Source organism: Ovis aries, chromosome 14 (genome assembly GCF_016772045.2).
Source record: "Ovis aries strain OAR_USU_Benz2616 breed Rambouillet chromosome 14, ARS-UI_Ramb_v3.0, whole genome shotgun sequence".
In the NCBI taxonomy this organism is placed as follows: Eukaryota; Metazoa; Chordata; class Mammalia; order Artiodactyla; family Bovidae; genus Ovis; species Ovis aries.
Window position 1 is genome coordinate 15,491,537 of NC_056067.1, and position 12,103 is coordinate 15,503,639.

Genomic DNA, 12,103 nt, shown 5'->3' on the forward strand with positions numbered 1-12,103 from the left:
AGTTCACTATCTCCCAAATGTAATTGTTTCAGTGACATTTAGATCTGTTTTGAAACTATTTCAGATATTTGATTTATTATTTTATACATAAGCTAAAAATATTTAGAAAATACCACAGAAAACATTTGATTCTGTTTCAGATTAGAAATCTTTCTGTACAGTTTTTTTTTTTTTTCAAAAGTATCCAAAAGATATATGCCTTCAAAGCAAGGTAGCACATTAGAAATTGATGTGAAGACAGAGCAAAGGGCTAACAACATTGGGTACATAAACTAGAGTCAGAATTGAAATTAGTACATAAAATACCCTGACTTGGAAATGGTTGTGATCTTTATTTTCATGTTCTAGCCATTGCTTATTTCCTCTAAGTGTCTAGTCTTTACTAAAGCACAGTATTACATGTGTGTGAAGTATAAGAAATATTTATTTCTGAGTTCATGAAAGTTATGCTGGTCCGTAATTCCTTATCTGAAGAAAGGTTTAAGACCGAGTAAGTTTTAGATACTAATTTTTGTGTGTTTTGAAAAGGTTATAGGGTACCTTATTTATGTAATAACCCCAGGAGTGTTCATAGCCCAGCAGGTCTGGCTTTGGTTAACAGGTTTCTCCTGAGCAGAGACTGTCTTAAGAAAAACAGAATGTTTTGGTGTATTTCAGAATTGTTCCTTATCCTCTCTCCTTGCTGGAAACCAGAGGGGATTTTTCTAGGATATTTTCTATGGGAACTTGATTGAGCTCTTGGAGGTAAACCTCACAGTATTGTGGGGACCCCCTTAAAACTGGATCCCTTGGGCATTTTTTAACTTTCACAAGTTTTTAAGTGAGCTTCTAGCAATTCATCAATTACAGTTCAGGTTTTAATTTCCCAGCACTAATTCCTAAGCGGTTTCTGCTCTTGAGTCTGCTCTAGGAAACCATGATTACCTGTTTTTGCTTGTGGGTCTCTCCAGGATTGGTCCTGACATCCTCCTAAGATGGGGAAGAAGCAGGTATATGGACTATATACTTGAGAAATTTGTCATCAGAGAAAGGAGAATTTAGATGGTTTCAAAGCTTTTAACCTGGGGACCTGACAAGTATAAAGTATTTCCTATAAGTATAGAATCTAAATAACTCTGAAGACCAGGGAAAAACTGAAGACACCCAGTTTTATAAAAGTACACCAGGTTTTTTATACAGGCAGAATTTCCTCAGGGAATAGGTAAGGTAACAAGAAACTGGGAAAGCTGGGAAGACCCTCTCCAATATTTGAAGTAAGAAAAAGTTTACTGTAGGCGTGTAATGCTCTGTTCTTTGATAGAGAAGTGACGGGATAGATGTGTGTTTTTTGAAACCTAGATGGCTCTGTTCTGTTTCTGTGAGGCTCCAACACCCTCGTTACTTTCTCCTTCACTGAAACGTGTGATACGTCCTAGGCTCTGAGGGCAGATACCTCTGTGTTGGGACTGAGAATGAAAAGGTCATGGATTCAGCTGCCTCAGCCATTCATCACTTGTGAGAGAATCTAGGTTAGACTGCTTCCTAATCTACTCTTGATCAATGTATTTGTTGACTCTGGGCTTAGAGACTTAGAGACAGGGGAGAATCATTTTAAGAGGCTGTGTTTTCTTTCCTCTGCTCTGATTTCTCAATCAGTTCTTTCCTACTGCTTTCTCTCTTCCTGTAATTTATCAAGTTTCTAGTCTGCTGATGGAACCTTACCTTGGTTTTCAGTGTTATTATTGTGTCATTCTTAAAAGTACATACATGTTATTTATTAGGTGTGTAGGGTGGAGGTGGAGGAATATGTATTGCCACTTAAGAGTGATAATGAGATAAAAGGCAGGCAGGTGCACATATTATTGAATCAAACATGATGACTAAATTAAAAACCCTGCAATTAGGACTAGTAGCCCACATAAGATAGTGCTTTTATTAACATAAATAAGAACTGATTATAATCTTTGCTTTCCATAGTTACTATTGAAAATACAAATTTAATCAGATGTCTGAAATCTTTACATAAAAGCTGTGACTCCCAGCTTATTAGTTGAGCCCATCTTGAACTGTAAGCTTTTGAGTGTGTGAAAATGCGTTATTTATAGCTATATAGGAAAGGCAGGAGAAAGATTAGATTCTAGGAGTAATAGACTCAAGACTCTAGGGTGATCTAACATGAGATTGACTCATTTTAGAGCTGAGAAATACCTTTTTATCTCCAAAGTTTTAGACTTATTTAGCATCTGGCATTTTAGATTCCAGGTATTATTATCTAAATATCAGTATCTAAAGGTCCTGTTATTTCACGTGTCCTTATGTTTCATTTTTTTTCTTTTAGGTCTCTTTTATTCAGAACCTTGTATTTTGTGTAGAAAGAGTTTACCGGGTGCCTGACTTCGGTGTCTGGGAAAGAGGAAGCAAATATAATAACGGCAGCACAGAGCTACATTCAAGGTAATTTGCTGACTTCTGGGTGTTTTGCTTTCTATTTTTAATTTGAATGTGTGGAATGTGAATAAAGATCAAAGAACTAGGTTGGAACTCTGGTTTCTGTGTAGTTTTCGTCTCCCTTTTCTTCTATATATTAATATAATTCAAGTGAAATTCACTTAAAATTAAAGGAAGAGTCTCCTCTCAGTACCCATTAACAGATGCAGGAAAAGAGCATATGAGTGTCTTTGCCAGCTTCACAACGTGTCAGGACATGCATATCAGTATTCAGTCTAAGACTTGACCTTTCTGTTCAACCAAGTCATTTTCTTTTTCCTCTTTTAAATTACACTGTTTGAAAGGTCAAGTACATTAAAATTGCCAAACAGCAGTTGTAAATGCATCGCATCTAAAATTCCTTTTTGCGTTATAGAGCTGATTTTTATCCCAACAAGAGATACTCACACCCTTTATGTTTTATTTAACTAAAAAGTGTAGCTCAGTTAGTCCTATCCATTTCACACTAAAAGTTTAATAATCTAAAGGTTATCATCTATAGGTCAGTTTAGATCATCGAGACTTAAATGAAGTAAGTGAAACAGTTTAGGAAACAGTGGTTAAGAGGAATCTGCAGCTCAATACTTTTTTGAATAGAAGGACTAATCACACACAAAAAGATTAAGTTGATATAAGATATTCAGGAAACTAAAATCTGCTCCAGATTACTTGCCATATAATGTCTCTGCCTCAGTTTTCCTCATTTGTAAAATGAAGATGATAATGCTTTCTACTTTATGAAGTTGTAATGATTGAGTTGATATTTATAAAGCATTTGAACAATGCATAAGTAAACATTGAAATGAAAGTACACTCACACATTTGGAGTATTACTCAGCCGTTAAAAAGAATTCGTTTGAATCAGTTCTGATGAGATGGATGAAAACACCAATACAGTATACTAACACATATATACTCAGATGGGGATGATTTGGGAGAATGACATTCTAACATGTATACTATCATGTGAATTGAATCGCCAGTCTATGTCTGACGCAGGATGCAGCATGCTTGGGGCTGGTGCATGGGGATGACCAGAAAGTTGTTATGGGAGGTGGGAGGGGGTTCATGTTTTGGAATGCATGTAAGAATTAAAGATTTTAAAATTTTAAAAAAAAAAAGTTTTAAAAAAAAAATAAAAAGAATATTTTAATAACAAAGATTGAAATAAAAAGGATTTTTCATTTAACTCTGGTCAACTCACATACCAACTTTATTTATATAAGTTTTATGATTCATATGAGGCATGTTTATACAGAGTAGAATAGTAACAATGTGTAAGGAAGACAATAAAGGAGAGAAATAATTCAGACATTAAATTCAGGCAAATACTAAATATAGCAAGAAAATATTATATTTCAGCTGTAAGTTCTCAGCATTTCAAATTAGCAGTCAAATTCAAGACAAAGTTTATGATTGGAAAACGTGATTTTTTAAAAATTTACCTTTTCAGTAGTTATTTATCAGGTCCCTTTCTGCTTGTTAATAACTATTTAATATATGCCAGTGTGGTCCCACTGACATTTTTGGTATAAAATATTTAGAGTAGGATTTTTTCTGTTTATAAAAGTTGTTTAACTCAGAAAGACTCTTGGGTAAAAGTTACCATTCATCTTAGAAAGTGAGGGTGTTGGCAGGTCCCTTGGCAGGCTACTGTCCATGGGATCACAAAAGAGTCAGACAGGACTAACTAAACGACAGCAGTGAAAAAAGAGACTCCAACTTGTTCTCCTGTAACTGAGGTGCCAGCTTTAAATTGAATCATTAAGGATTTTACTTCAAGTCTTGGAAAATCATTAAATGATATTCTTTGCTACCTTTTGCATGCAAAACTAACCTTGATTGTAGCAGGCCAATTTTATTCAAACGGATGGGAAATGAAGTTTGCTATTTAGCTTTGGATGGTGCATTTTATATATTTAACATTCATCTTCTAATTTTCCATGGTATAATGCTGTAAATAACTTAAATTTCTTTATCCACAATGCTTCTTAGCTCAGACACTCACAGGCCTGTTTCAGATCTGTCGCCTCTGCTGACACAGTGTCTAGTTTGAAACTGCAGGAGACCTGAGCCCTGTGGCTCTCATGGATGTAGTGTTGGCAGTGGTGGTGGGAAGCCAGTATCTTTCCGTGCTTATGCCTGGAAATCAAATGTAGAGCAGCTACTGGTTAGGGATGAAATCCCAATTCTTAATCTGTTGCTGTAAGACCTCCCAGAATTATCTGATCCTAGTTAATTATCTGATCCTAGTGCCTAGTTGGGTCTGATCCAAGGACTGCTTAATGTGATATCCTTGTATTCTTAAGTTATTCTCATAATTTTGAAAAGCCTGAAATAGTATATAGTAATTCTTGCTAAAAGTACTCATATTGCCCTTTGCCTTCTAACTTTCTTTGCCAATCTCTGTCTATGTGCTGTGCAGTTCTCCTTAGCAGGGCTCGGAGCACAGTCTGTTGCTTTGATGATCACTAGGGTCTTGTGCTCACTGACTTGGTAAATATCCCTTTCCTCCTTTGCCACACACAGTGCACGTCCCTTCTAAACTGCATGTTGGTCAAAAATGATTACTGCCCGTAGGTCCCTAAAACCCATACACATAGTATTCTAAGGATAGAGGCTTCCCCTTCAGCATCCATGCTCAATGGTTCTCTAGTAATTTTAAACCCTGGCAGTACAGTTACAGGGTAAGTTTCATTTAGTCCAGGCAGGAAGCATTCCTGCCTTTTTACAGGAGGAAACTAAAGTTTAGAAGACTTTGTGATTTTTTTCCCCTCCATTCCTTAAGTGATACAAATCAAAAGATAATGGAGCCAGAACTGAATTCCAGGTGGTTGGCTTGAAAATCCAAAGTCATTTCTGCTGTATCATGTTGTAATTTAATGTCTTAAAAAGTTTTCCTCAAGTTTGAAAGAACAGCAAGGTGTACCATTTTGGTGACATTTTGCCAAGTTTCAAGGATATCTTTGCTTGGCAATCAGTAAAGCTCGATTTAGCCTAATGCCTTTGTCATTCCCTTCCTAATCTGCCCTTTTCAGCCCCAGGTTTGCCTGTATCTGTTTTAATCCAAATTCTTGAATTATTTAGCATTTCTTAGATAAGCCTCAGAACTTTTTTCTAAAAAGTGATCTCATTACATTTAACCATTTTAACTCATTCTTGCAGCATCCTCATCCTTTTCAGGATTTGGTAAAAGAATCCATTGCTCTAAGCTCAATGTAACTGAATGTTTCCTGAGCAACCATTCCCTGCTCTCCTGACTTTTCTGTTGATCTGACTTTTCCTTGAACAACATACTCCTTCAGTTTCTCCTAGGGTGTCTAGAACTATTACAAATAATTCTCCTTTTTTCTTCTGTTTATTCTCTAAGTCTTATAATAAATTTCCTTACATTTCAAAATCTTATATTAATATTATTTGATTTAATTGCATTTTCTTTCATGTATTAGTTACCTATTTAATTATAACACAAATTCTTTTTTTAAAGATATTAAATCTTTTATTGATTATACCTGATAATGGATGATACATGAGCTTCATTCTCATCTATAACTTTATTTGGTATCATAATTCAATTTTGATATATTGCATAGGATGTGCCAACAGTCATTAATAACCAAAAAAACTCCATGACTTTGCATGGGTGACTCTTTTAACGGCGAACTCTAGGTCACAACACAGTAACTGTCAGTTCAACTACAACAAGGTTCGAAGACAAAAGCTTCTCCACCAAAGCAGGTTGTAAATAAATTTTGAGTGGAACCTGGCATCACCCTGAAAGAATTCTAACTTTACACTGTTGGGATAGTTTACCAAAATGGCTTCAGAGTAGATTAACTTTACATAGCACATTTTTTAAAAAAGCATGTATCAGCATCATGATTAGACTATTACATTTAGCAATCAACAGCATGACTGCAAAAAAAAAAAACAACCTACATTAAAAATCTTTATTAGAATACTTTACACTTTCCATAAAACAGAAACTAAAATAACCTGTTACACAGTTAATCGCAAATACAGTCCTCAAGGTTTTTGCTCATATACACAAGTATTGTCTAAAACATGTCTTCTTTGTAGCAGCTAGGCCCTGCCACCACTGTGCTTGGCTGAGTTCACAAATCTGTTGTAACCTATCACTTCTCTGGCTCTCCTCTCCTGCTAAACTCTGTTTCCTGGCAATAATTAAAATCTTCTCCGACTGTCTCAGGTACTGCTGCTACTGAAACCACCATAGCCACTTGGTTTCCTGGTTTGGCAAAGTATTGGCCTCCACCACCGTAGGAGCCAGAACTTCTGCCTCCAAAGTTTCCTCCTTTCATGCGTCCAAAATTTGAAGATTGATTATTATAATTGCCAAAATCATTGTAGCATCTGCCACCTCCAGAATTGCTTCCATCATTACCAAATCTGTTATAGCCATCCCCACTGCCACCAATATCCACCACCACCATGGCTGCCATCAAAGTTTCCAAACCACTTTGACCTCTTTGGTTGGATGAAGCACTAGCCATCTCTTGCTTAGGCAAGCCTTGATAGGGCTTTTCTTACTTCACAGTTGTGGCCATTCACAGTGTGGTATTTCTGAATGACAGTGTTGTCTATGGAATCATGGTCATCAAAGGTTACAAAAGCAAAGCCTCTCTTTCTGCCACTGCCTCGGTCAGTCATGATTTCAGTCACTTCAGTTTTCCCCTACTATTGTCAATAATTTCTCAGGTGGTGTTCTTCAGTGTCTTTAATGCCACCAACAAAAATCTTTTTCACGGTTAAGTGCACACCACCTCTTTGAGAATCTTCTCTTGAGACGGGCTCTTAGGTTCTACAACTCTTCCATCCGCCTTGTGTGGCCTTGTATTCATGGCTTTGTCCACCTCCTCTACAGAGGCCTGTGTGACAAACCCGCAGCCTCTAGAGCACTTGGTGTTTGGATTCCTTATTACCGCACAGTCTGTGAGTGTTCCCCATTGCTCAGAATGGCTCCTTAGACTCTCATCATTTGTTTCAAAGCTCAGTCCTCTGATGAAGAGCTTCCGCAGCTGTTCAGGCTCTTTGGGAGACTTTGAGTTAGACATGGTGGCAGTGGAGGGGGAAGACTTCAACGATGCTTGCTCAGTGGCATCCATAGGCAGAAAGTATAACACTAATTCTTAATCCCCAGAGTTACATATCCAGGTGGTCTTTTTAGCTGTTCTACATTAAATTCAGTATTTTAATTTAAAAATTTTCCCTTCCTCATTTAAGTAAGGGTGTTTTTACTCCTTGGGGCTACCTTTAAACACTTTAAGCCAAAACTGTTTTGGAGAAGAGAATGAGCTGCGCTTAGTCACTCAGTCACGTCTGACTCTTTGCGACCATGTGGACTGTAGCCCTCCAGGCTCCTCTGTCCATGGGATTCTCCAGGCAAGAATACTGGAGTTGGTTGCTATGCCCTCCTCCAGGGGATCTTCCTAAGCCATTGATCAAACCCGGGTCTCCCTCATTGCAGGCCAATTCTTTACTGTCTGAGCCACCAAGGAAGCCCATGTACACTAGCGTGGGTAGCTTATCCCTTCTCCAGGGGGTCTCCTGCATTACAGGTGGAGAAGAGATGAGTCCTCTATAAAATATGAATGGAATCTCAAACCTAACTTTAAATTTTTTGGCTATTGGAAAGTAGAAAGGAAAGTTGTAATAACTTAGTAATGTATATAATAATGTATATATAATCAACCGTGAACATTCACTGGAAGGACTGATGCTGAAGCTGAAGCTCTAGTTCTTTGGCCACCTGATGTGAATAGCCAGCTTGTTGGTAAAGACCCTGATGCTGGGAAAGATTGAGGGCAGGAGGAGAAGGGAATGACAGAGGATGAGATGGTTGGATGGGATCACCGACTCAATGGACATGATTTGAGCAAACTCTGGGAAATACTGAAGAACAGGGAAAACCTGGTGTACTGTAGTCCATGAGGTTGCAAAGTCAGACATGACTTAGCAGCTAAACCACGATTCAGCAGCTGAACCACAACAACAATGCCCAAATGGAAAGATTATTATACATACGTGAAAGTGAGAGTTGCTCAGTCATGTCTGACTCCTAGCAACCCATGGACTATACAGTCCATAGAATTCTCCAGGTCGGAATACTAGAGTAGATAGCCATTCCTTTCTCCAGGGGATCTTCCCAACCCAGGGTTCAAACCCGGATCTCCCACTTTGCAGGCTGATTCTTTACCAGCTGAGCCACAAGGGAAGCCCAGGAATACTGTAGTGGGTAGCCTATCCTTTCTCCAGAGAATCTTTCCCAACCCAGAAATCAAACTGGAGTCTCCTGCATTGCAAGTGGATTCTTTACCAACTGAGCTATCAGGGAAGCCCATAACAGATATATATCCATAAGGAAAGATTATTGGGGTTTTGTTGGGGGGAATACAATTTTATGTTCTATTCTCTAGGCTTTTCCAATCAAGAAGGCTATCACTAAAATAAGTAACCATCATAGCACCACTTTGCTCAGTTTAAGATACTTTTAGTGACCATTTTATTTCATATAGTACTTGTTATTTAAAGTAACGACTTATTCTTCTTAAGTCATTTCTGATGTTCTAGTCATTGAGCTATAATACAGGCAGTTATCCATCCATTCTGCTTCATTTTATGTATTTTTCCTGTACTGAACAATTCATGAACATCCATTAAAACCGTAGTACTGTAAGGTCTTTTTTTTAGGAAGTATGATTGGGCACCTCAGGGAGTTAAAGCATAATGTTAATGAATATGAGATTGTGAATTTAATTTCCATGCTTGCCAGTTAATTTTTTGGATTCCATGCTGGGTTTTAAATCACCTAGTCCAAACCCATTATCTTTTCTAGAGAAGCTTTCGTTTATGCAATAAATCACTTTATTAAAAACTGTCTCCCAGGTAAACACTTTATTTTAGTTCCTGTAAGTAAATGTAAGGTAACACCTTTAAAGAACCAAAGTGATGAATGCTCTGTTGGTAATAGTCACGTAAATATCTTGCTGTTGCCAAAGATTTAAATAACCAGTCAATAATAAATTAACATATTTGTGAGTTTCAGTTAAGTCCAATTATTCAACCAATTGCATTGGTAAAGAAAATTGAAATGGTAAGAACTCGACCTTTACTATAATCCAGATAGAATGTTTCTTTCTTTTGTAGTGCTTTATTTAGAGGACAGTTTGCAAATTCATCCCTTAGCTGTCTTTCTGCACCATTTTTAAACTTAGAACTTTGTGCACTGGGGTCTAACGGAGAACTCCGTGGGCATTGAGAACACATCCTTAAGTAATAAAAGCAATTGGCAGCGAATGTTTTTGCAGGCATTGTCAGAGTATATGATTCCTATGGCTCTTCTAACCCTTAGGTTCTAAGAATTTAGAATTCTTATGCAGGTGCTGTTTGGTTTCCATTTGGACTATTCAAGGCTAGGTATGATTGTGCTGGGTGCATGTGCAGTTAGAAACCTGCCTTAGGTTCTTTTCTTGCTACCCACTGTTTCACGTAAAGCATCCCAAACTTAGAAGCATAAAACAGCAAAACAGCAATCTTTTACTATTGTTAACTCTCATGGTTCAGAGGACTGACTAGGCTAACTAGAGTGGTTCATACTTAGGGTCTCATGTTTACCATCAGTTGTGGCTGGGGCTAGAGTCAACTTTGAAGACTTCCTCACGTGGGTATCAGAGTGTTGACTGGGACTTCAGCAGGAAGACCTATATGAAGTTTTCCCATATAGATTCTGCACATTGTGGTAGCTAGGTTCCAAGGTTCAGTGTCCCAAAACCCACAGGCCAAGTGGAAGCTATATCTTTTTATGACCTAGCCTCGGAAATCATGCAACATAACTTTCACTACATCCCATCTGTTAGATTCAGTAAGATAAGTGAGGGGAATTAGACTCCACCTTTTGATAAAAGGCAGAGATTTGGCAGACATATTTTAAACTAGCACATACTCTTCATTTGGACTTTGTTCCTCCAGGTTGTAGGCCTCGTCATTTCTCTAAAGTGACTTTGGCTATGAAAAGAGACCATGCCCCTTCTCTAAAGAATACTGGCGAGTACCACGTGGATTATTTTGAAATTTGTTTAACCTGTGGAAGTGTGAGGTACTTCTTCACTGAAAGTGAAATGCTGGACTGCAGATTTGAGTCAGTAGTGTGTGCATGCTAAGTTGCTCCAGTCTTGTCTGACTCTTTGTGACCCTTTGGGCTGTAGCCCTCCAGGCTTCTCTGTCCATGGGTTTCTTTAGGCAAAAAATGCTGGAATGGGTTGCCATGCTCTCCTCCCAGGGATATTCCAGACCCAGGGATCAAACCCACATCTCTTAGATCTCCTCCATTGGCAGGTGAGTTCTTCATCACTAGGGTCACCTGGGAAGCAATACCAGATTATTGGCTTAGTTGTTCTTGAGAACCAGGGTAACATGGTCTGCATATATTATAGTAAGGAAAAGAGTTTTCACCAAAGAGAAAGTAAGGATGCATTTGAAAGTCACTTACATTCAATCTTTCAGAACTTAAGTTTCCTCACTTTTAAAGTAGAGGGGATTACAAAAGAAATACAAGACTTGTACATCAAAAACAATAAAATATTGTTGAAAAAACTTAAGATATACAAGAATGGAAAGATATCCTGTGTTCAGTGTGTGCTCAGTCACATCTGACTCTTTGCTATCCCATGGACTATAGCGCTATACCACCAGGCTCCTCTGTCTGTGGAATTTTCCAGGCAAGAATATTGAAATGGGTTGCATTTCCTACTCTAGGAGTGTTCAGTGTATTCCATCTCAAAAATCTGTCCTTTTTTTTTTTTCTTTTTTTTCTTAGAAATTGGCAAACTAATCCTAAAATGTGCATGGAAATGCAAGGGACTCAGAATAGCCAAAACAACCCTTGATAAAGAACAAAGTTGGAGGATTCACACTTTGCAACTTCAAAATTTACTACAGTAATGAGTTTACTACAATGAGCTTACAGTAATCTGCTGCAATAATTAAATAGTGTGGTACAAGTATAACAAGAGATACAGATATTAGTGCAGTAGAATTGCTGATCTAGAAAGAAACCCATAAATGTATGGTCAGTTGATTTGACAAAGTTGCAAGGATAATTGATAGATAAGGATATAGTCTTTTTACCAAATGGTGCTGGGACAACTGGATACAAAAGAATGAATTTGGGTCCCTACTTTGTGCAGTATATAATACAAAAATTAACTGGAAAAGGATCAATGACCTAAAAGTAAGAACTAAAATTATAAAACTCTTAGAAGAAAACAGTTGTAAATAATTATGGGGGATGAATGTCCAGTAGTTAGTTCAGTTAAGAAACTGCAAGAATATTTTTGAGAGTCCCGTATTGCTTTACATTCCTGCTAGCAGTGTATGATGTCATTTCTCTGAATCTTTGCCAGCATTTGGTGTTATCACTAGTTTTTACTTTATTTACTCTGACTTGTTTGTAGTGGTAGCTTCAGTTCAGTCACTCAGTCATGTCCGACTCTTTGGAACCTCATGAATTGCAGCACGCCAGGCCTCCCTATCCATCACCAACTCCCAGAATTCACTCAAACTCATCCATTGAGTCGGTGATGCCATCCAGCCATCTCATCATTTGTTGTCCCTTTCT

The 12,103-nt window shown here is 37.7% G+C and overlaps 1 protein-coding gene across 7 annotated transcripts in view; it reads left to right on the forward strand.

Annotated features, from left to right (window-relative positions):
* Positions 1 to 12,103, forward strand: part of PHKB (phosphorylase kinase regulatory subunit beta) — a 236,778-nt gene that overhangs the window by 71,691 nt on the left and 152,984 nt on the right. For all 7 annotated transcript variants that reach the window (XM_060398304.1, XM_042231578.1, XM_060398307.1 and 4 more), the window contains one exon: positions 2,318 to 2,433. In XM_060398304.1, coding sequence (XP_060254287.1) covers positions 2,318 to 2,433 — 116 coding nt within the window. The remainder of the gene's footprint in view (positions 1 to 2,317; positions 2,434 to 12,103) is intronic.